The 20713-nt window shown below is 41.4% G+C and overlaps 1 protein-coding gene across 7 annotated transcripts in view; it reads right to left on the bottom strand.

Moving 5' to 3' along the window:
• Positions 1 to 20713, bottom strand: part of ptprt (protein tyrosine phosphatase receptor type T) — a 339518-nt gene that overhangs the window by 33156 nt on the left and 285649 nt on the right. For all 7 annotated transcript variants that reach the window (XM_079579208.1, XM_079579213.1, XM_079579209.1 and 4 more), the window contains 4 exons: positions 10067 to 10143; positions 7306 to 7342; positions 5305 to 5402; positions 3940 to 4056 (listed from right to left, as the gene is read on the bottom strand). In XM_079579208.1, coding sequence (XP_079435334.1) covers positions 3940 to 4056; positions 5305 to 5402; positions 7306 to 7342; positions 10067 to 10143 — 329 coding nt within the window. The remainder of the gene's footprint in view (positions 1 to 3939; positions 4057 to 5304; positions 5403 to 7305; positions 7343 to 10066; positions 10144 to 20713) is intronic.

The following is a 20713-nucleotide window of genomic DNA, read 5'->3' as shown; positions in this document are numbered from 1 at the left end:
ACCCTGAAAAGTGACCCTGTATGTCGTGAAATGTGCTTTTGGATCCTCCCTGTGAAGAATTCGGATGGAACAAATATAATCTGAGAGTTAGGAATGAGCTTCGACCATGAATAAGATTTTAATTTAATGGCTTCCTCTTTCATTGTTTGTTTTTTCAATACCGTAAATGCTCTAATATAGGCTGGGGCCTTTATTTACTCAAGGGCATCTCGGACCAGGCCTTTATTTGAACCAGGCCACAATTAGAGACAGGCCTTTATTTCTATTTGAGCAAAACGGACGACCAGAAAAACGAAGAAAAACGACATTTGTGTCCATTTGCACCTAAAATATTAGGTTCATTTAATAATTAACATTTCAAACCCTCTCCCAGCGGCTGGAACATTGACGCCTTTTATTTTGTCGGGACAACAGGAAGTGTTTCGTTGCTGTTAGCGGAGCTTTGACATCAATGTCACTGCAGGTTTCTGTTTCGTTTTTACCGCGGACCGGATTATTTGTTGTTATCTTGTGTAAAAGGCGAGTTTAGACGGAGCGTTTGTGTTTGTGATCGATCATGAGACTGACCCGAGAGAAGACGAGACGCTCGTGCTGATGGGAGGAGTTATTTTGAGGCGTGGGACTGACCTGCACACGGAGCAGCTGGACGTGCTTTGAAGACGCGATTGAGACTTTATTAAAACCCTGGAGGGTCACACAACATTTGTTGCTTTCCCTGTTTCTACAAATAATCACAGGAGGTTTGAAAAGTGGCTAAATCTGTGTCAAAGTTACGCTCGGATCAGCTCCTCCGCAGCGTCCCCCTCGGCCCGGGTTCCCGTTTGTTACTTCCTGCACGTGAGTTTTCATTTACACCAGTATGAGACAAATTCCTAACATGGGGAATATTTCTACCACTATAGTTACTAATAAAAGCCTCGGCCTGTTTTAGAGACCGGCTTTAATTTGCCTCCGCCAGCCGCGAACCCGGCCTCTGTTAGAGACCCGGCCGCTAATGGAATACAGGCCAGTATTAGAGAATTTACGGTAATTAAAAAAAAAAGGTATAGGGCCTCTAATGTGCAAAAAGTTAGCTAATATGCTAACACAGCTGTTTGTATATAAATAATGGAGGTGAAATGATGCAACCTTGGGGAACCCCAGTGTTTGCGGGAATCTGAAAATGAGGACTATAAGACGCACTTTTTTTCATAGTTTGGCAGGGGGTGTGTCTTATATTCCGGAGCGACTTATATATGATTATTTTTTTAAATTCAAATATAGATTTTCACATGCCACTAGAGGGCGCTGCAAGCTAATCGAGTAGCAGAAAGAAAGTTTGGAGTGAGCGAGAAGCGGAAGAAACAAAACAAAGCTAATCATGGGCTAAAAGCTGGAGCCACAGCTACAGAAAAGAGTTCGCAAAATGAATTATCTTTGTAGCTTTTAATGAGAAATGAGATTCTGTGTACCAAAATATGCACAAATTCAAATTATGGTACAACAAACCCCATTCTCCTCCTAATTGTGGACAGACAAGCAACAACTTCAGCAAAATTTGGCTGAAATTAGTTATAAACCACTATAATCTTTTGTTTAAGTTTACATCATTATTTTTTACTTCGAAAGATTACACAGGAATCAGTTCAGCTGCAAAATACAGCATAATCGCAGTAGGTTTTTCTGTCGCACATGCTAATCTAAATGTTAAAAGAAATGCTTAAGCTCCTCGATGCACCGTTAATTTAAACTATTCAAGTCAGCGGCTGAAATAAGCCTCCCCGTTAAACCGCACGCCCCGCACGAACCTGCTGCAGCGCTTTCATTAGCGGCGAGCCGGCGCGTTTAGGGAAGTGACAGATGAGCCTGTCTCGGAAAGTGAGAGGACTGTACACAGAGGTGCCGCGGGATTAATGTCTTTTAAAGCGACTGACGCTCGGAGTTTCAGACGCGTCTTCATAAGCTGCTTTAGCTCAAGTGGAGCGGAGAGGGGCTGGATGAGGAGAGGGCTGAGGTGGGAGAGGTGAGGGGGCTGCTGGGAGATGAAGCTCGGGAAGGCACGGAGACATGGAGGGGTGAAGAGAGAGGAAATGTGCTCGTAAACGGTTTTGTGTGGGGTGAATGTGCACACTGATGCTTCATTTTGCTCAACATTGCAAATCAGCAGTGCCGTCTTTTGTCAAATGTGTCAGCTATATTAGAAATTAGGTAATATTTAAAGGCACAACACGGAGAATTTTACTTATACATATATTTGAAATACTAGCATTTATTTTATGATCATTTCATCGTCGGAAAAAGACCTCATAAATGTGTTTTTGCTGTGAGCGGCTCAGCTCTCCTCAGACATGACTGTAACTTTACCGGGAGTGGGTACGTCTCCATGGAGATGTGACTAAAGTCAGTAGAATTTGAGATTAAAATACGTTAGGTCCTCACCCAAATCCATTCTTTGATTATTCCCTGCAGTAATAGTACTTTTCTGTGTTGAGCTGGTCAGTAGGAGCATGTTTTGCACTAATGGCAACAGTACAGTTCAAAATGTTACGCAGTGTCCCTTTAAGCTGAGCAATGTCATTAACTGCTTTTTAATCGAACTGCAAATACAACTTTCTTCGTTATATCTGTGATGAAGGGTTATACTAGAAAAGGTATTGTGTTGTATGCATTATGTTACACCAGTGGTTCTCAAACACCAAGTATCAAAACACTTGACCCTTGAAGCACCCTCATGATGTGTTTAAAAATAATAATAATAATAATAATAATAAATGTAAAATGAACCTAAAAATAGTTTAAATTGTGTCTAGTGGCATAAACTGGTGACTGGCTCATTACTTTGGAGCGCTTTGGACCTGAGGGGGTGGAAGGTGCTGTGTAAGTTGTGGCCATTTACCACAAAAAACACAGTTTGGGAACCACTGTACTCCTTCGATAATAGGTGGGGAGGTGAAATATGAGAGCTAGTGTGTGAGTGTGAGTGTGTGTGTGGTGTGTGTGCGTTAAGGTTTTGTTTATTATTGTTATTTAGTTTTATTGTATTATTATTACTGTTATCATTTTTGTTTGATTTGATTGCATCTACTCTGCTGTTTTCTGTTCTATTTTTCTTGGACATTTTTAGGACCCCCATGAAAACGAGACGATTCATCTCTTGGGGCTGATCCTCTAATAAAAATGTTCATAAATAAATAAAAATAAATTAAATAAATTAAATAAATTTATAGTAAATTGCTGTGGTGTTTGTTGCATTGTTTGAAGAGGAGTTTGGACTTAGAGAAATGAAAGAGAAACCACATTTTGGGATAAATGGTACTGGTAATGGTAAAACATTCAGAACGCTGCTGCTCGAGAACCAGGAAATACGACCATATTAGTCCAGTGCTCCGGTCTCTGCACTGGCTTCCTGTCGCTCAGAGAATAGACTTTAAAACAGCTCTGCTTGTCTACAAGTCTTTTCATGGTTTAGCATCAAAGTCCATCTCTGACACGTTAGAGCCATATGAACCATCTCGGGCCCTGAGAACTTCAGGGAGGGGCCTCCTGGTGGTTCCCAGAGTCAGGACTAAACACGGTGAGGCTGCGTTTCAGTTTCATGCAGCTAAAATCTGGAACAGTCTTCACGAGGATGTGAGACAGACCTCAACTCTGACAATGTCTGACAAATCCAGGCTGAAAACAGTTCTTTTTGCCCATGAATATAACTGAATGTATTTTATCTGCACTCTTGCCTTTTACTGTAATTGATCAATTTTATGTTGATGTTTTTATTGATTTTATCTGTTTTCTTCTAATTTTATGCAACTGTGAAGCGCTTTGGATTGCCTTGTGTATGAATTGTGCCTTGCCTTGTCTAAGCAGAGGTTTACTTCAAAAAGTCCATCCTTTTGTAAAAGTAATATTGGGATTCAGTAGTAATCCCAAGTAGCTCAGATAAAAATGCATGGAATTAGTCTTTACCTTTTGCACGGAGAAGGTGCGTATGACGTATTCAGCCAGTGGTTCAGTCTCTATCAGCGTCACCTTTATGTCTCCGTACACCTCGGTCTCGTCGGGCCAGTAACGCACACATTTTACCTGGAGAATAAACCAAATCGTTAAAATTATTACTATAAAACCACTTCCAACCAAAAAAAAATCAATGAAATGTACTCGTTTGTTTGTGTGCAGTCAGAGCCGTGGGACGGTATTTTAGTTAGGGGGCGCTGAGGGACAAAATTTACCCCCAAAATACTTTTTCTGTGCATGAATCCTATTTATTAACCTCTTAACTCCCGCCTGAACCGAGAGCATTTTCTCCAGTTCAACTTTACCCAAATCCTGTAGGCCAGTGTAACACCTCATTTGAAAGACCTGCAAAACTAAATTGATCTTTTTCCTCACATCAGATTTTTTTTCATCACTTTTTTTGGTGGGCAGTCATGTCATTTTTGTCAAATTTTCGTGACTTTTTTGTCACTTTTTCGTCAAATTATTTGCATTTTTTTTTGTCAAATTCTTATCACTTTTTTGTCCATTTTTTTCTCAATTTTGTGTCAAATTTTTCTCACTTTTTTTGTCATTTTTTGTAAATTTTTTGTCACTTTTTCGTCAAATTATTAGCATTTTTTTGTCAAATTCTTATCACTTTTTTGTCCATTTTTTCGTCAAATTTTTGTCACTTTTTTTCTCAATTTTTCGTCCAATTTTTGTCACTTTTTCGTCAAATTATTCGCATTTTTGGTCAAATTCTTATACTTTTTTCGTCCATTTTTTTCCTTAATTTTTCATCAAATTTTTCTCACTTTTTTTGTCATTTTTCGTCCATTTTTTCTCCATTTTTTGTCAAATTTTTCTCACTTTTTTTGTCCATTTTTTGTCCGTTTTTGTCATTTTTTTGTAAATTTTTTGTCACTTTTTCGTCAAATTATTCCCATTTTTTGGTCAAATTCTTATACATTTTTCGTCCATTTTTCCCCTCAATTTTTCATCAAATTTTTCTCACTTTTTTGTCAATTTTTTGTCACTTTTTCGTCTATGTTTTCTCACTTTTGTCACATTTTTATCCTTGTTTTCGTCTCAGTTTTGTCGCTATTTTCACACCTTTTTCCCAGAAGCTTTTGGACTGGGGGTAAAGCTGGAGAAAATGTGCTCGGTTCAGGTGGAAGTTAAGGGGTTAATATTGCCTGCAGTTCACAAACTATCCACCAGGGGGTTGCTGCAGCGCCCTCAGCACCCTGGGTTCCCACGGCCTTGTATGCGGTCCCTTCTGTCTGTTACGAACATGTGTGTAAGCGCAGCTAAATCTCCCTCCTCCCTCTCGGCGTAATCTTCTCTTTGACTCACCCGTCCCACCTCCACCAGGTTGGTTACCATGACGATGGAGGCGGAGTTCTCCTGCCAAACCATCCGCCAGAAATCCCTCACCGTCTCCTGCATGGGGCCTGCGGGACACAAAGGAACGGGCACAGGTGGGCTACAGTAGACTTCAATGCAAAAGATGCGCTTGTTTTCTCCTCTTCTTCTTTGTATCATTTTATAGTTGTCGGTTTATGAAGAAAAAAGAAAAAACAAACCCGAATGGTGACTTCAGATAAAGATGTACAGTTTTTATTAATCCTTATTTACTTGGTGACTGTTTTTAACATTACAACTGGTGTCGAAAACAGGTACCGGAAACGATATTTTTCATTAGATGCCAAGTTTTGAAGCCTGTCGGGTTCAGGGACGGCACTAAAGACTCAGATTAATGATACAAATTGAAAAGAAAACATCTTTTATGGGATAAATCCACATTATTGATCTGTTTTATGGTTCTCGATGACAGATACAGATATATATAGACAGTATAAGTATCAATAATGTAACCAAGTTTCATTAACCTCTTAACCCCCACCTGAACCAAGCACATTTTCTCTAGTTTAGCTTTACCCAAATAGTGACGAAAAGTGATGAAAAGGCAACAAAAAAGTGAAGAAAAAGCAACCAAAGCTCAACCAACACACACACAAAAAAGCTGAATCCTATTTGTAGGTCTTAGCTTTCAAATGAGGCGCTACACTGGCTCATAGGCGGTAAGCTCTACAGTCGAGACATTTTTTAGATTCGGGTAAAGCCAAACTGGAGAAAATGTGTTTGGTTAAGGTGGGGGTTAAGAGGTCAAAAGTATAGATATATAAATTAACAGTGTTAATTTTGACAACATATTTTATTTTAGTCAAGATTTAGTCAAAAAAATGTTTTCAATTTTAGTCTAGTTTTAGTCGACTAAAATTGCACGTCAATTTAGTCGACTTTGCATTTATAATATTCATTATAATCATGTTTAATGTTGTTCCTCTGCTTCATGGAGCTGCTCCACATGAACAAAGCTCAGAGCTGATCCTTTGGCAGAGAATTTACATGATCTGAGGCTCTTTCAGACGCTCAATAGAAGTTTGGATGATTTTAGTCTCTCCTTTTCATTTTTATTTAGTCTTATTTTCCTCGACTAAAGCATCTGGACATTTTAGTCACAGTTTTAGTCTCATGAGAAACTTTTAATTTAGTTTTAGTCCAATTTTAGTCGGCAAAAATATCACTTTGACTAAAATTAAGACTAAATATTTTAGTCGTCGACATTAACACTGGCCCCAAATCTGTGATTCGATTTGATTATGTCGCCCATTTAAAAAAAACATCAACATGAACAAAATTGCAAAGGCAAAACCCTTTCTCTAACTGAAAAGTCACTGTGCAACAAAGATGGTTAAAGATCCAAATGATAATACTGTATTTGGATTGAGCTGATAAAACAACTGAGCTCAGTGATGCAGGTGGTGCTTTCTTAAAGAGGGCAGATAAAGTTTTCTTCTTCGGTGGGATCTGTTCTTCTTGGCACATTTGAACAGCAGGGCCTTAAAGAAATCGATCTTTTGAAAATATGAATCGATATTTTTTCCCACCCGTGGAATAATAATGACACCGAGCGATGCATTTTAGCTGATGTAATAGAAGAGCAACATAGCAAAACAGTAATATAGCTAAAAGTTAAAGTTTGATCTGGGTTCTAATTTACTCAACTTTTGCTCTTCATTTGGTCTTTGTGTTGATTTTGACAGTCTGATAATAAAACAGCTCCAGTTTAAATTCAATTAAACATTTCGTCCTATTAACACTTTGCAATAATGTTCTCGCCATTTTCAAGACAGTTATGCAAACACTGTCATTCTGTTTCCTCACATTGTTAAACCCTGGTAACAATAACACAAGACAAACATGAACTCACACACACACACACACACACACACACACACACACACACGTTTGAAACAGATTCACAATGGCCGATGAGGTCAGCTTAATTACCTTGCGAGGCGATGTAATGTCTGGGCCGATGGTACCCCTGCGACACACGGAAAAGCCAGCCATAAAGCAAGTGACATCATTGGTCCCCTCGGATCACATGACCTTCCGCCACACTCCTGAACCCACATTCTGCGCTTTTATGGCTTTTATTGCTCCATAAACACCTGCCGTGGACCGTACATTAGCTCACGTCAAGGTAAAGGTGCCGCGGTAAAGAGCGAATACACAAAACGCAGAGAAAAGGAGTCATCGCAGACTGTAACCTTCACTTGGGATGTTCTACCTTCATAAATCATGCATTATTGTGTCTCCATCTTTTGTCTCTCATGCCCTGATCGGTGTTTATCTTGCCCCCTCCCTCCCTCTGCTCCCCTGATTGGAAATACACTTTTTTCGGCTGTAATAATTTGCATCTATTACAACAGCGGGCAGCGAGCTGATGATTCAAGTGACAAGTGGATCTCAGAGGCTGAAACAGAGGAGGGGAGTCATTATTGTTAAAGTGTAGGTTACAATTGTCTTTTGTGTTGAAATTCTGGGTTACTTTTATGGCGTGTCCTCGGTATAATGCAAAGGCCAATGTGGTACACAGGGAGAGGCTTTAGGTTTAGCGTTCCTATAACTATACACTTTTCCTCTCTTTATGTGGAAATTCTTGTCTGTATAAACTGAATCTTAATCTGAGTCCCTTCAGGCAACAAGGGAAAAAAACACAATTTTGCAAAATCTATTCAAACATTTTGTTGAGGATCACATATACTGACAAAAACATACAGAAACGGTATTAATTGTAACTTTCTGTATGGAAATAAGGCATTATATGTGTTTAAAAATGCCTTACAAATTGCATAAATATTAGCACTTAAATCTGAACAATGGATAGAGCCCATTAGCCCGGCACGAGCCAGACTGATCCTCCATGTTCAGAGATACACGGGGAGACAGTCTGGAATTGTGTGATTTAAATCTTGCAGAGCCAATCACAGCGCGGGAGGCGGGAGTTAACAGTGCGGCATCTTCCGCGCCAGGATTTCCCATAAACACCTGCGCTCCTCCCGCGACAGTGAAACAGAGAAGATGGCGGCGGCCGTGACACAGCGGTCTTTAGTGCCCTTTCTTCTGTTTTAAATGAGCTGGACTTGCCGTTAAAGCCACAGCAAGAAGCTGCTCTGAGGGATTTCACCGGAGCATTTACTCGACTGCACGTGTGGATACACACAGTCATGGCGGAAGACGTGACCGCAGAGTGTAAGTCGCTTTGTGTTTGATTGGTTCGCTCTCGTTAAAACTACGATTGTTAGCCCCGCCTCCAGTTCAATTTGGAAATTGCGTCCTATTACCACAATTCCAGACTGTCTTTATATGTATTTATAAATACATAAATAAAGTCAGTCTGGCTTTTTCCAGGCTAAGAGCCCATAGACACAGACTCTTTTTAGCTGTTTTCTGGTGTTATATAAACTTATGTATCACATACAAATAAAGACAAGTCTAAATCGGGCCCATGTGGATGTTTTTTCACAGCAGATTGTTCAGTAGCAGTGAAAAAAACGGCAGCTGTCGCTAGCGTTAGCATGTAGCATGATGCTACCATGCAGCGTCATGTTAGCATTCTCTGTTATTTAAGGGCCTTTGCTCCGCTCCATGTCTGTGTATCTTTATTGGGTAAAAGCTATATTCAAAGTACAACACTAAAAAAAAGCTTAGATTTTTCTCCTCTTGTTTTCCCCCTCTGACTGCTTCATTCATGACCATATATGGGCGATTCCAGGGATGCCGTCTGTATCTATATATTTAAAGTGTAGGGGTTAGATTTGTCGACCTGTACTTGACAAATACTTTTTAAAAAGGGATTGTAGATATGTTATTAAGGCGAGACACTGCAGGTGAATAGGGAAAAATAAATAAATGTAGAGATGTCAATTTGAAACTTTTACTGAACATTACAGATATAAATATGAGAAAAAAATGTATTGCATTTTTTATGTCATTTTATGTTTTCACATAAAAATAAGGCATTTTGAGCATCAAAATGGCCAAAATTGCCTATATTTTGGGCAACGAAATCAAAATAATGAATTGAGCCAGATTTCTTTTGGTTTCAAAGCTGAATAAATCAGGCTAGGAATTAGATATTAAAAAATCCCTCTGAAAAAACCTTCAAAATCTTGTTGTGTCTCAGCCTGTAAAGTTTGGAGTCTGTGGGAGCTTCTATAAGGGCTCAGGCTCTGCCCGAGTGCGGCTTCTCTCATTCAGAGAAAACCAGCCCTTAAGTTTTGTAGCGAGTGCGCATGCTCGGCCCGTTCTCCCACTTTTCCGCTCCAGCGTCTCGTAGGAGGAAAAACACCATATTTGGGTGAAAGCGTCATCACGGGGCCCCTTAGCAGGACACGTGGATGTAAAATCTGTCAATATTTATGAATGAAAACCCGCGGGAAAGACGGCCTTTCTACGCGGCACAGCAGCTACTTCCGGGTCGCCCCCACCTCGCAGACAAAACATCATAAAATAAACATCATCATTTTATATCTGACATGAAAACTAAGATGTAAAGGGAGGAAAATAGATAAAAATCTCCACTTCAACCACTGCGTGAAAAATCAATACTTTCACCTGCCGTGTCTCGCCTTAAGTCTATAAAGGTAAGTGTAGTGTGTGTCATACTCCTGTAAGAGCAGATGTTTTCTTGTGCATTGTGAGAAACCGGCCTTTAAAGTTAAAAACTCCAGTAAAAATGTAAAGGTGAAAGAAAAGCACTCACGTCGATGTAGTTGGCGTTGATGTAGTCGGAGTGGGGCTCCCCCTCCAGCAGCGGCAGGCGCACTCTGGTGTGATCGTCTGTGGGGTCAGATAGCACAACAATACAACAGGCCTAAAGTTACTACGACCCACAGTTCGGAGCGCCTACTAGCTGCAGGGAGGGCTAACTAACCACCACACGGGGCACACGGAACAAGGGCTGAGCTCAGACAGGTCAACTGAGAACCCACAGAACAGGTTTGGCTTGGTTTGGGAGGATTTTAGCTGCTTCTTGAATTGAATCGAAGTTAAGATTGTCCATCCGTTCGCTTTATCCGGAGCCGGGTCGTGGAGGCTGCAGTCTGAGCAGAGATGCCCAGACTTCTCGATCCACACAGGCCTCCTCCAGATGTTAAGGGGGGCGACGCCAGGCCAGCTCAGGGACACAGCCCCTCCAGCGTGTCCAGGGCAAGTCTGGAGGCGACCGGGAGGCAGCCGAAGCCCGAGCCACCACAGCTGGCCCCTTCCAACGTGAGGGAGTAGCCGTTCTACTGAGAAGACTCTTATGTAGGGCTGGGCGATATATCGATATTTAAGATATATCGATATATTTTTAAATGAGATGTGGAATTAAATCATATAACACATATCAGGATATTTCAAATTCAGATGAGCTCTTAAGTTACCAAAAAGAAAAAAAAAGTTTGTCTTAAACTGAGCACTTTATTTTGTTATCTCTTTATATATAAATGCTGCCCTTAGAAAGAGATTGACCTTTATTTTCTAGGCTATGTTTTTTTTAGATATTTTTTTATTTAAAATGTGACCTTACAGAGCTTTGTTATACAGTGTTTATGTTTACATTTTATAGTGAGTTCAATAAAACAACTTATTATACGGCTCTTCACAACGTAAGTAGAAGCTCCGTTGATTTGAATGGGATTTCCCAACGTTCTACCGGTCATTATTTTCTGATAAAGGACCTCTGAGAAAAATAATGATGCTGCCAATGGCAACGGAGTTGGTGTTTTCATATCACTCCGCGCGTACGTAGTAGCGACACTATCTCTGTCCCGTCACTGCGAGAGAAGTCGGGGAATCGCTCGTAAAGTTAGTGTGAGTCTGACTTTCAACTTACCCAGAGATTCACCACCATTCCTCCAACTGCGCCTTCAACTAAGTAGCTAAGCTAGCTACTAGCCTTGCTGCTTCTAGCCTAGCCAAACGTTGCCGAGCAACGCGCAAACTTTTGGGAACTATTTGTCTCGGAAGTCATTAAATAAACCTTTGGGCCTTCATAAAAGTGTACGAAGTTTATGTTGTGTGTTCAGTTGGCAAATGGCCGTATAATAAGCGGGATAATGTATAGAACGCTGGTCATTATCGGGAAAATTCCCGATAATGACCAGCGTTCTATACATTATCCCTTACTCGTATTTGGCTTTGACTTAACTGTTAGTTTCACAGCCCTCACTTTGCAGAAAATATATCGGGATATATTTCCATCCATCCATTTTCTTCCACGTTTCCGTTGCCGGGTCGTCACATTGCACCAGCCCCTTTTGGCTCCTGCAGGTGGTGGGTCCACAGAAGAGGGATATATAGATCGTATATCGATATTCAACCTAAATATATCGGGATTTCACTTTTAGTCCATATCGCCCAGCCCTACTCTTCTGGATATTTATCAATCAAGGACCATGACGTCCACGGTATGGAGCAGCGAGGGCCCCACCCTGCAGCCAGGCCTGGGGTTGGGGCTCTCCTGTGGACTCACCACCTGCAGAGGGAACCATAGGGGTCGGGTGCAGTCGAAGGCAGGAGCCTGGTCGACCCGGGCCGTGTACACAGCATCCGGCTGTCGGGACATGGAACGTCAGAGGAGATTTGTGTCTCTCACAAACGCTAAAAGGACAGTTTCTCGTGATTAATTAGGAGAAAAACGCAATGAATGAGCAAGTGCTTATCTTAAGTAGTGCTTGCAAGTCAAAGGAGATTAATAAATAACAATAAACAAACATGGCATTTATACTAAACCCTCTCCTTATGATCAGCTACAGCTCATATAATGATACACGGGGTCGCCACAGTAAAGCATTTGTAATGAATTTGGACCTAATTTTGGGCTAATGGGTCAAAGCAAAGCAGCAGCATCATGGCAACGAGCAGGTGGTCACGAGTCAGGCCTGAGGAGACGCCAGTTCGATAAAGACCAGACCAAGCAGTACTCAAGTAAATGTGGATGAGCAACATTTTGAAGTAATTGTACTTCTAACCCCCCCCAACGGAAAGAATCTGCAAGAACTCCAATTTTAGCCCTAGACGCCATAGAGGGCCGCGGCTTTTTCAGATCAAGGCCAGGGAATCACACGGGAAGTCAGGCACCAGCCAAGGGAGAGAACCCACCAATTCCAGAGCAAGATCAGCGATAAACTTGCGCTAACTTGGCAGATGTAAACAGGACATCAAGACAGGCACACTCGGCCACAGAGGAGCAGCCAGAAGATCACAGAGGATATCTGAGCACCTGGACAATAAGAGGAGGAGAACCTTTGCTTCATTTGGATCATGTGGATTTCTGAGCAGGTATCCAGAGAGGAGCAGCATGGAGTGGATCGGCTGCACTTCTGACAGTAAGGTTGATCTGTCTTACTAGTACTTGTATTTATTACAGGTACATAGTTGTTATTGCGTGAAACCTCTTGATCCTGAAGGCTCCTACACAAGCCGTACAGTATGTGAGCTTTATAAAAACATGCAGTGAGAAAACATGTAGATTGATTTTAAACTTTCAATGGGGTGAAGGCTGAGGCTTTTTTTGAGGTCTTTTGAACCAGGCTTTAAACAACAATGTACCTGAAAGATTCCACCCATTATTGTACATTCCCTTCATGAGCCACATCCTGCAATCACTGCCCTTTGTAGTTTGTACCAGCGCTGCCAATTATAAAGTCCTGTCTGTAATGGCGTCCTCTGAATCAGGTCTAATCTTGTGCATGATGAACGCTCTGTCCTCCGTAACTCGGGAACCGCGCCGGACTCCACGCGGTTCGTCAACATGATTTCGACTCATTATGTGCACTTTGCTGCTCTCCCAGTCTCTCCGCAGAGCTCTTCGGTTCAGATAGTTTTGTTTTTTTCCGACAGAGGGCAAGCCAGTCTCCTAATGCCACGGTCACATGTAAGTGTCTCCTTTACGGGATGATTCGGGAGAGACGAATAAGGCGGCACAAAAGGCAGAGGCAGTTACGTGATTAGCCGTGAGCGAGGGGAACAGCAGATATTCAAAAGGACGGATAATGATCCCTAATTACATGACGTTTGACAGTGAGTAACACGTAGTCATTTAATGCAGTTACATGTTCATCCTTTAAAAAAACACAAATGCCTCAGAGCTGAACAAGCAACCTGGATACGTTAGTCTTCACATCCTGCCATCATTTGACTATATTGTGCTATTTGTCATATATCGTATACAATATTGTATTTTACACACAAGTTTTAATTAAACAAGCCATTTGCCTCTAACAGTGAAACAACCCAACAGGCTGTATCAAAGCAAATGAGACATGACTTCCAAGTGGATCCTAAGTCGGTGCTTCCATATCCCGTCTCCCTTATTTCCCTGTTGATGAAGACGGTAATCCGGGTATTTATGACGAATCCCCCCCAGTTACGACGTCCGCCATATTGGCGTTGTAGAAGCGGTTCCATTAATTCCTGTGGGCGTCTGTGCAGCAAACGCACAAAACTGGTATTTTGAGGCAGTTTACACCAAAGAAAATCACATAAACTGTGGCAGTTCCTGAGCGTTTTCCTACAAATGTGCATTTATGTTGTAAACAGCTTCACGGACCTGTAAAAAGAGCTTTTTCTCCCGTGTGGTCTGGAATGGTGAAGCATTTGCCGACTATGGCAAGGCAAGAATGTCTAATTCATGGCATTTATCAAATTTATAAAGTTTCTTTATAATAAACAAATTATTGGATGTTGTTTAGTGGCCGTTGGACGTGAACCCGACCCACAAATAGCAGAATTTTTTTAATGTTCTAACATTTGGATCAGAAGCCACTTTTATTTCTTCATTTATTAACAACTATTTCATGAATGACTTAACTCTGACTTCAGCTTAATGAGGTCGATGTGTTGACAGAAAACATCCTGTCACTCAAAAAGTTGTTACTTCGGGTCCGAAGTGCCGTCATGCACGAGCTTAATATAGAGACTGCAGTTACAGGAAAGACCTGAGGTGGCAGTAGTGGGTTTAAAAAATACCAACTTGCATCTAGTCCCTTTAAGTCTCTGTGCAATATCAGAAACTTTCAGATGGAAAATATGTATTTTTTGTTTTTAAAGTTAATAGGCAAGCGACTAGAATCACTGTTTTAGAGAGATTAAAAAATGAGAGTGGACGGGCAAATCTCAGAGAAGGAAAAACCGCAGCCAACATTCAGAAACACTTCACTTCTACTGTTATGACCGTTCGTTCTTTATGAGATTTGACTGTCCACCGTAACATCTTCATTGGTTTAAAGAGACTAGATGCAAGTTGGCCATTTTATACTCACTACTGCCACCTCAGGTCATACGTGTAACTGTCTCTATATTAAGCTCGTGCATTTATAAGAGTCCATTTAAGTCCATTTACCATTTTAACTCGAGTCAGTAAAATGAATGGAACTTCACATAATATTCAAGCTCTTCTACTGTAAAGTTTGCCGCAGTATCAATGTTGGGGCAACTGATGTGACAAAAGGGGAAAAACAAGATCAATAATGGGCTAAATTCTGGTGTAACGTCTTAAAACCGCACCAACGAGTTAATGGAGAAGAAGAATCATGACTCTCGAAGTGACTCGCAAGCTTTGAATAATGCGTTCGCGAATCACACATCACGATCACATGGGCCTATATGACACAACCACAACCACAGGCTGCGTTTGTTTGTTATTTTCTTTGGTTGGATTAGCACTTATTACTCATCATTGGGCAGCGGATGTGGCAGAAAACGAGGCAGAATTTCCATAAATGAGTGAGTCATGAGCATCCCTTTTCGAACACAAAAAAACAAGCACTATACTTTTTTTTTCCCATCAAATTACCACTTCGCTGGCATTAAACGCTGATTGATACTTACTACAGGCATTATCCCATCAAACTGAGCAATAATTAGAAAACATAGAAACTGGCAGCGCCATGTGAACTGGAGTGTTTACAGTAATTATGTTATTGGAAGGTGCCAAAAGCCTCATTATGTGATTAACTGTACAACACACGAGTAAACATTCATTACAGATGGCTAAAAGTTTGAACCATGGACTAGTTTTACCACAAACATGCTGCCGGCTGACCATTGGCGACTAGAAAACATGCTTAACCCTTTTTACTCTGGGTTTATCATTTTTTGTCTTAGAGTTTAGATCTTGGCGTTTGGTGCAGATTTGAGCCCCGCCCACTCTGAGTCTCTGTGATCTGATTGGCTACAGAGTTACACTGTAGGTCAGACACCGTGAGTCACAGTAACATGATGCTAAATAGTGAGGTCTTTATTTTCTGTAAAAAGGCTGAGGCCTCATTGCTCTTCAGTCACAGACTGAGAAGAAGGAAGTCATGGAGATTCTGCTTTAGAACATTACACTTCTGCTGGATGTAACAATAAAAGATTGGTATTCGATAATTCCTTAGTAAGTGTGAAAAAAAAAAGTGATTAAAATGTCAGTTGACTCTCATCCTACAGAAACAAACCCTTGTCATGTGTATCTGCTGTAGGTCATGTTTGTCCCAGTTCCTCTGAGTTGTGGTGCAGCAGGACTGATGTGGACAGATGTTACAGAAGAAGCTCGTGAGGTTCATTTCCTCAACAGTTACTATAGTAACTATTTTCTCCAAAGTAAAAGTAGATCTACCACAGTCCTGTCCACATCTGTCATGGTCCACCAGGACCCACCACGACTCAGAGGAACTGGGACAAACATGACTCTACATCAGATAATATCCATGGATATTTCTTCAACCTTTACAAGCATCAAGTGTTATTAGAATTTTCATTTCATTTTTTATTTATTGACTACATACTTTAGTTTCAGAATTGTCCACTTACAGCAGAAGTCTGAAGTTCTGTCTAAAGCAGAAGCTCCGTGACTTCCTTCTTTACTTGAGGCCTCAGACTTTTTACTGGAAACAAAGAGCTCACTGTATTTAGTGTCATGTTACTGTTACTCATGGTGTCTGACCTAAAGTCTGACTCTGAAGAAAGTCGATTCACATTTACACTGAGAAGGTTGGAATGGCGCCCCCTTGTGTCTCTTTGCATCCAAATACCAAGACCATAACTGGAGCATATGTAGCTCTTTAGAGTAGAAAGGGTTAAATACAATTTCAAATAGATATAGTTTAGAAAGTCTTCACAGTTATGAAGAAAAACACACTTTGATACAAGGGCCTTTCATTTCTAGAGATTGTCCTTCATTTCCTCGACGCTCTGCAGCCACGTCGCTAACCAAAGACAGAAACACAACTCTCTGAATATGATATTAATACAATGTGTGGAATTTGGCGTCTCCGTGATCATTTCCAGGATCACCTCGGAGAAGATGATTTTGTGAGATAGTATTTGCGCGTCCGACTGTGAGGCTCCCGCAACAGCAGCGTGACTCCGCCATGACATTACAGCGCTCTGTCGGCAGCTGCTCTCAGACTAAATACTAAAATACGCATTAGGTTTTATGAGCTTGTTTTATATCTGCATCAACCAGCATCACAGCAGCGGCAGCAGATCGAAATGAGTATAAAGAAGTTTTGATGCCTTTCTGTGAGTTGCCGTGCAGCACAGTGGTTACGACTCGACCGACTCAAAATTTGACTGACTTTTAACGTGAAAAAGGAAAAATAAAGGGTTGGTAAGTGTTTAATTTCTTTGCATATTGTGAAATTAAAGACCCTGTGCTCACTTTTATTCCTCAAGCAGTGACAGTGGAAAATTATGTAAATGTGAATTGAGTAGGTTGTGTTCACGTGACATCACAACGTTCTAAAGAGCCCATAGTTTAAAATTGAGGTGGAGCAGCTGAAAATCCTATGGCGGTAACTATGGTAACGGGAATTGCAGATTTTTTTGTCTTCGTTTTTGGTTAATATCTCAATTATGACTGGAAGAATCCACATGAAACAAAAACTGTTTAAAGTTGTCTTCTCTGTTTTCTCTGAAAAGCGCAAAAGTGGAGACAATATTCATAAACATGAGCGTGATGTTAGTCAATGTCAAATACTGATGAAGAAAATCATTTGTTAATTTTGGTTTTGGAGATTTCTTACAAAAACGGTATTTCTCCCATAGAGTTGTATAGAGCTCGGGAAATGCCACTGTTACCATGGAGATTCGCCATGTTTGCAGTTGTTAGCATACATTTCCATGACTAACATTAGCTAAAAACAGTATAAAAAGTGACCAGACGGCATCTCTGGAATCGCCCATATATGGTCATGTTTGAAAACAGTTACGGGGGAAAACATTTTGGAGAGAAATCTAAACTTTCTCTAATTATTCAAAAACTACTTTAGCAAATGCTGAATTATGAATATGGTTTTCTACTAAATAAAGACACAAAGACATGGAGAGGAGCAAAGTGGTTCAACAGCCCATAAATACATAAATAACGGAGAATGCTAACATGATGCTATATGTTAGCACCGTGCTAAGGCTAACGCTAACGCTGGACAGCGTTAGCTACGACTGCTTTTTTTTTCACTTCTATATGGACCTGATTTAGACTTGACTTTATTTTGTATGTAATAAATAAGTTAGTAGTAAGAAAACGGCTAAAAACTGTTTCCCAGAAGATACTATTTTCCCCTTCGGCGAAGCCACGTCCCCTTCTGTGACAGTTTTTCACTCTTTTTAGCCATTTTCCGGTGAAAAATGAACTTATTTATCACATAGATAAAGTCGAGTCTAAATCGGGTCCATATGGATATTTTATCACAGCAGATTGCTCAGTAGAAGTGAAAAAACGGCAGTCGTAGCTATCACTACCTAGCTGTTAGCATAAGCATTCTCCATTATTTATGTATTTAAGGGCTGTTGAACCACTTTGCTCCCCTCCATGTCTTTGTATGTTTATTTAGTAGAAAACCATATTCATAATTCAGCATTTGTTAAAGAAGTTTTTGAATAATCAGAGAAAGTTTAGATTTTTCTCCAAGTTGTTTTCCCCTTTAACTGTTTTCAAACATGACCATATGTGGGCGATTCCAGAGATGCCGTCTGTACAGATACAGACGCATCTCTGTCCTAAATGGGGTAAGACAGATTTTATTCTCCAACCAGAAACTCCAGGATGCAAAACAACCATTTCTAACCAATAACATGTACTGTAAATGCAGGATAGTGTCTGAATTGATTAATACCTGTTAAAAGCCTGTAACAGTCAATCAGCTTTGCCTAATACTTTAGCCTGGGGTTTTTGGCAGCTCAGTTTCGACAGATATTCATTACGTCTTCTTCACCTTTTGTCCTTTGCCTGATTTGTTCATTTGATTGGCCCTTCTCTCTCCTCCAGACAGCAGTAATTATACAGGCCTCACGTCAGCAGCTGTCAACCACACAGAGCACTGATAAGAGCGTGGAAGTGTGGAAGTGTGGGAGGGGGCCGCTCTCTCTCTCCGTGCCCAGAGAGGGAGCGTCTAATTGGGCCGAGAGCCGCGAGGCGCTGGCTCCAGATGCTGCGAGTCTGGCCACAAGCGTCATGTTGGAGAAATTATTCAAGCGAGGAGCTGATTTTAATGAGAGCACCGAGAACACTTAGTACTACTGGTTATCAAAATTCAAGGAATCAAGTCAATCTGCGCAACTCCTCGCATCAAGTAGAAAAAACGAGGGAACAACCCGTGCCAAAGAAACAGGTGCAAAGTGTTCTCACAAACTTCTGAAATGAGCCTGATGTGGGTTTTTCCAGGATGTAATGTGAAGCCAGATAGCATCGTCAGAGCACACATTAGTACAATTAAGCTTTTAAAGGATTAAGGATATGCATTTTTAATGAAACATAATTCTCACTCAATGGGCCTGATCGTCCGCCTGGCGCAACAACAGCGTCGCTCAAGACAAAGTTGGTATCTTGTGTGAAAACAACAGTGCGCCAGTGCTTTCACTTGTACCAGAGGGCGTGGCTGAAGGTCAGCACACACTACACGACTTTTCTAGTCGTAAACGATTTCATATAGAATGGGGGGTCCACACTACACGACTGGATTCAGTACGATTTTCGAACGTCTGGGGGTTCACACTTAACGACTGAGAATCGTAAGAGCGACACACGATTCTGACAAACAGCTGATGTTTTATAACACAGCGCGTCTGTCGTCTCTACGGCTTCCAGAACTGACCCCAAATCCACAAAGACAGGCCTGTGTTTGTGAGCGCGGGATAATGTGTGTGTCCCGATTGGTCAACGGTGTCAACAATGTCACAACACCGCAGCGCTAGGCTAATGCTACTACGAAGCTTCAACTTGGCTATAGTTCTGTCAAATGGAGATAAAAGTTGGCGACAGGAAGAAGCGGGACGTATTTCAGTGGATTTAATAAGAAAAGGAGACGGGCGTCGACCTCAGGATGGAGGAGACGGAGGAGAAAGCGGGGAGGCTAGCCACCGTTAGCGGGGAGGCTAGCCGCTGTTAGCGGGGAGGCTAGCCGCCGTTAGCGGCGAGGTGAAGCTAAACAGTTCGTCTCCAAACTCAGTAAGAGCCACAACTTCTCTCTCAGTGACGGGACGGATAGTGTCGCTACTACGTACGAGCGGAGTGATATGAAAGCACCAACTCCGTTGCCATTGGCAGCGTCATTATTTTTTTCAGAGGTCCTTTATCAGAAAATAATGACCGGTAGAACGTTGGGAAATCCTATTCAAATCAACGGAGCTTCTACTTACGTTGTGAAGAGCCGTATAATAAGATTAAATAAAGGTTATTTTTGTGCAATATATCGATTATCGCAGTATCGGTGTGAGATTATCGTCATCTTAAGCCATGTATCGTATCGAATCATGAGGCACCCAAAGGTTCCCCTACTCTCTGACCTCACACACACAAACATCTGAGTCCGAGTAAACATGGGCTGAAAGTATAAATCCTAAAGCCAAGACATATTTAAAACATGCTGGAAACTCAAGTAAGGAGTCAGATATAGTGTTAGCGTTTATGAAGCGACAGTAAAACGCTCACAGAAGCAGGTCCAAAGTGCTGAAGCAGATGTTTGTGCTCCTTCACTGAGCAGGGATTGTGTCTGTCACAGATAAACTCAGTTCAGGCTCAGAGCGGCTCCGTCACTGAGGGTGCAGGCGCTCGGGACTTAACATGCGTGTGATCCGCCCCGTGTGTGTGTGTGTGTCTCCACTCCAGCATCCTGTTCTGGAGGATCTTTAAGGAGAATTATAAAAGACTTCAACACATCCCCGTCCCGTTACTACAGCGTTATTCCGTCAGCAGAACCCAGGCCTGTGCGAGTCTGTGAGGATACGATATGTGGGGCGTTGAAGTGGTTTGTAAAAGCTGACATGGAGTTTCAGACATCGGTTCTAATGCAGATTCTACAACCAAGAAGTCACAGCCATCGAGAGGTTTACCGACTTGCAACAACACTGTGTCCAAATTATGGCATGAGGTCATCTTTTG

This window comes from Gobius niger (genome assembly GCF_951799975.1).
Source record: "Gobius niger genome assembly, chromosome: 20".
Classification (NCBI taxonomy): Eukaryota; Metazoa; Chordata; class Actinopteri; order Gobiiformes; family Gobiidae; genus Gobius; species Gobius niger.
This window is presented reverse-complemented; position numbering and strand designations above follow the sequence as displayed.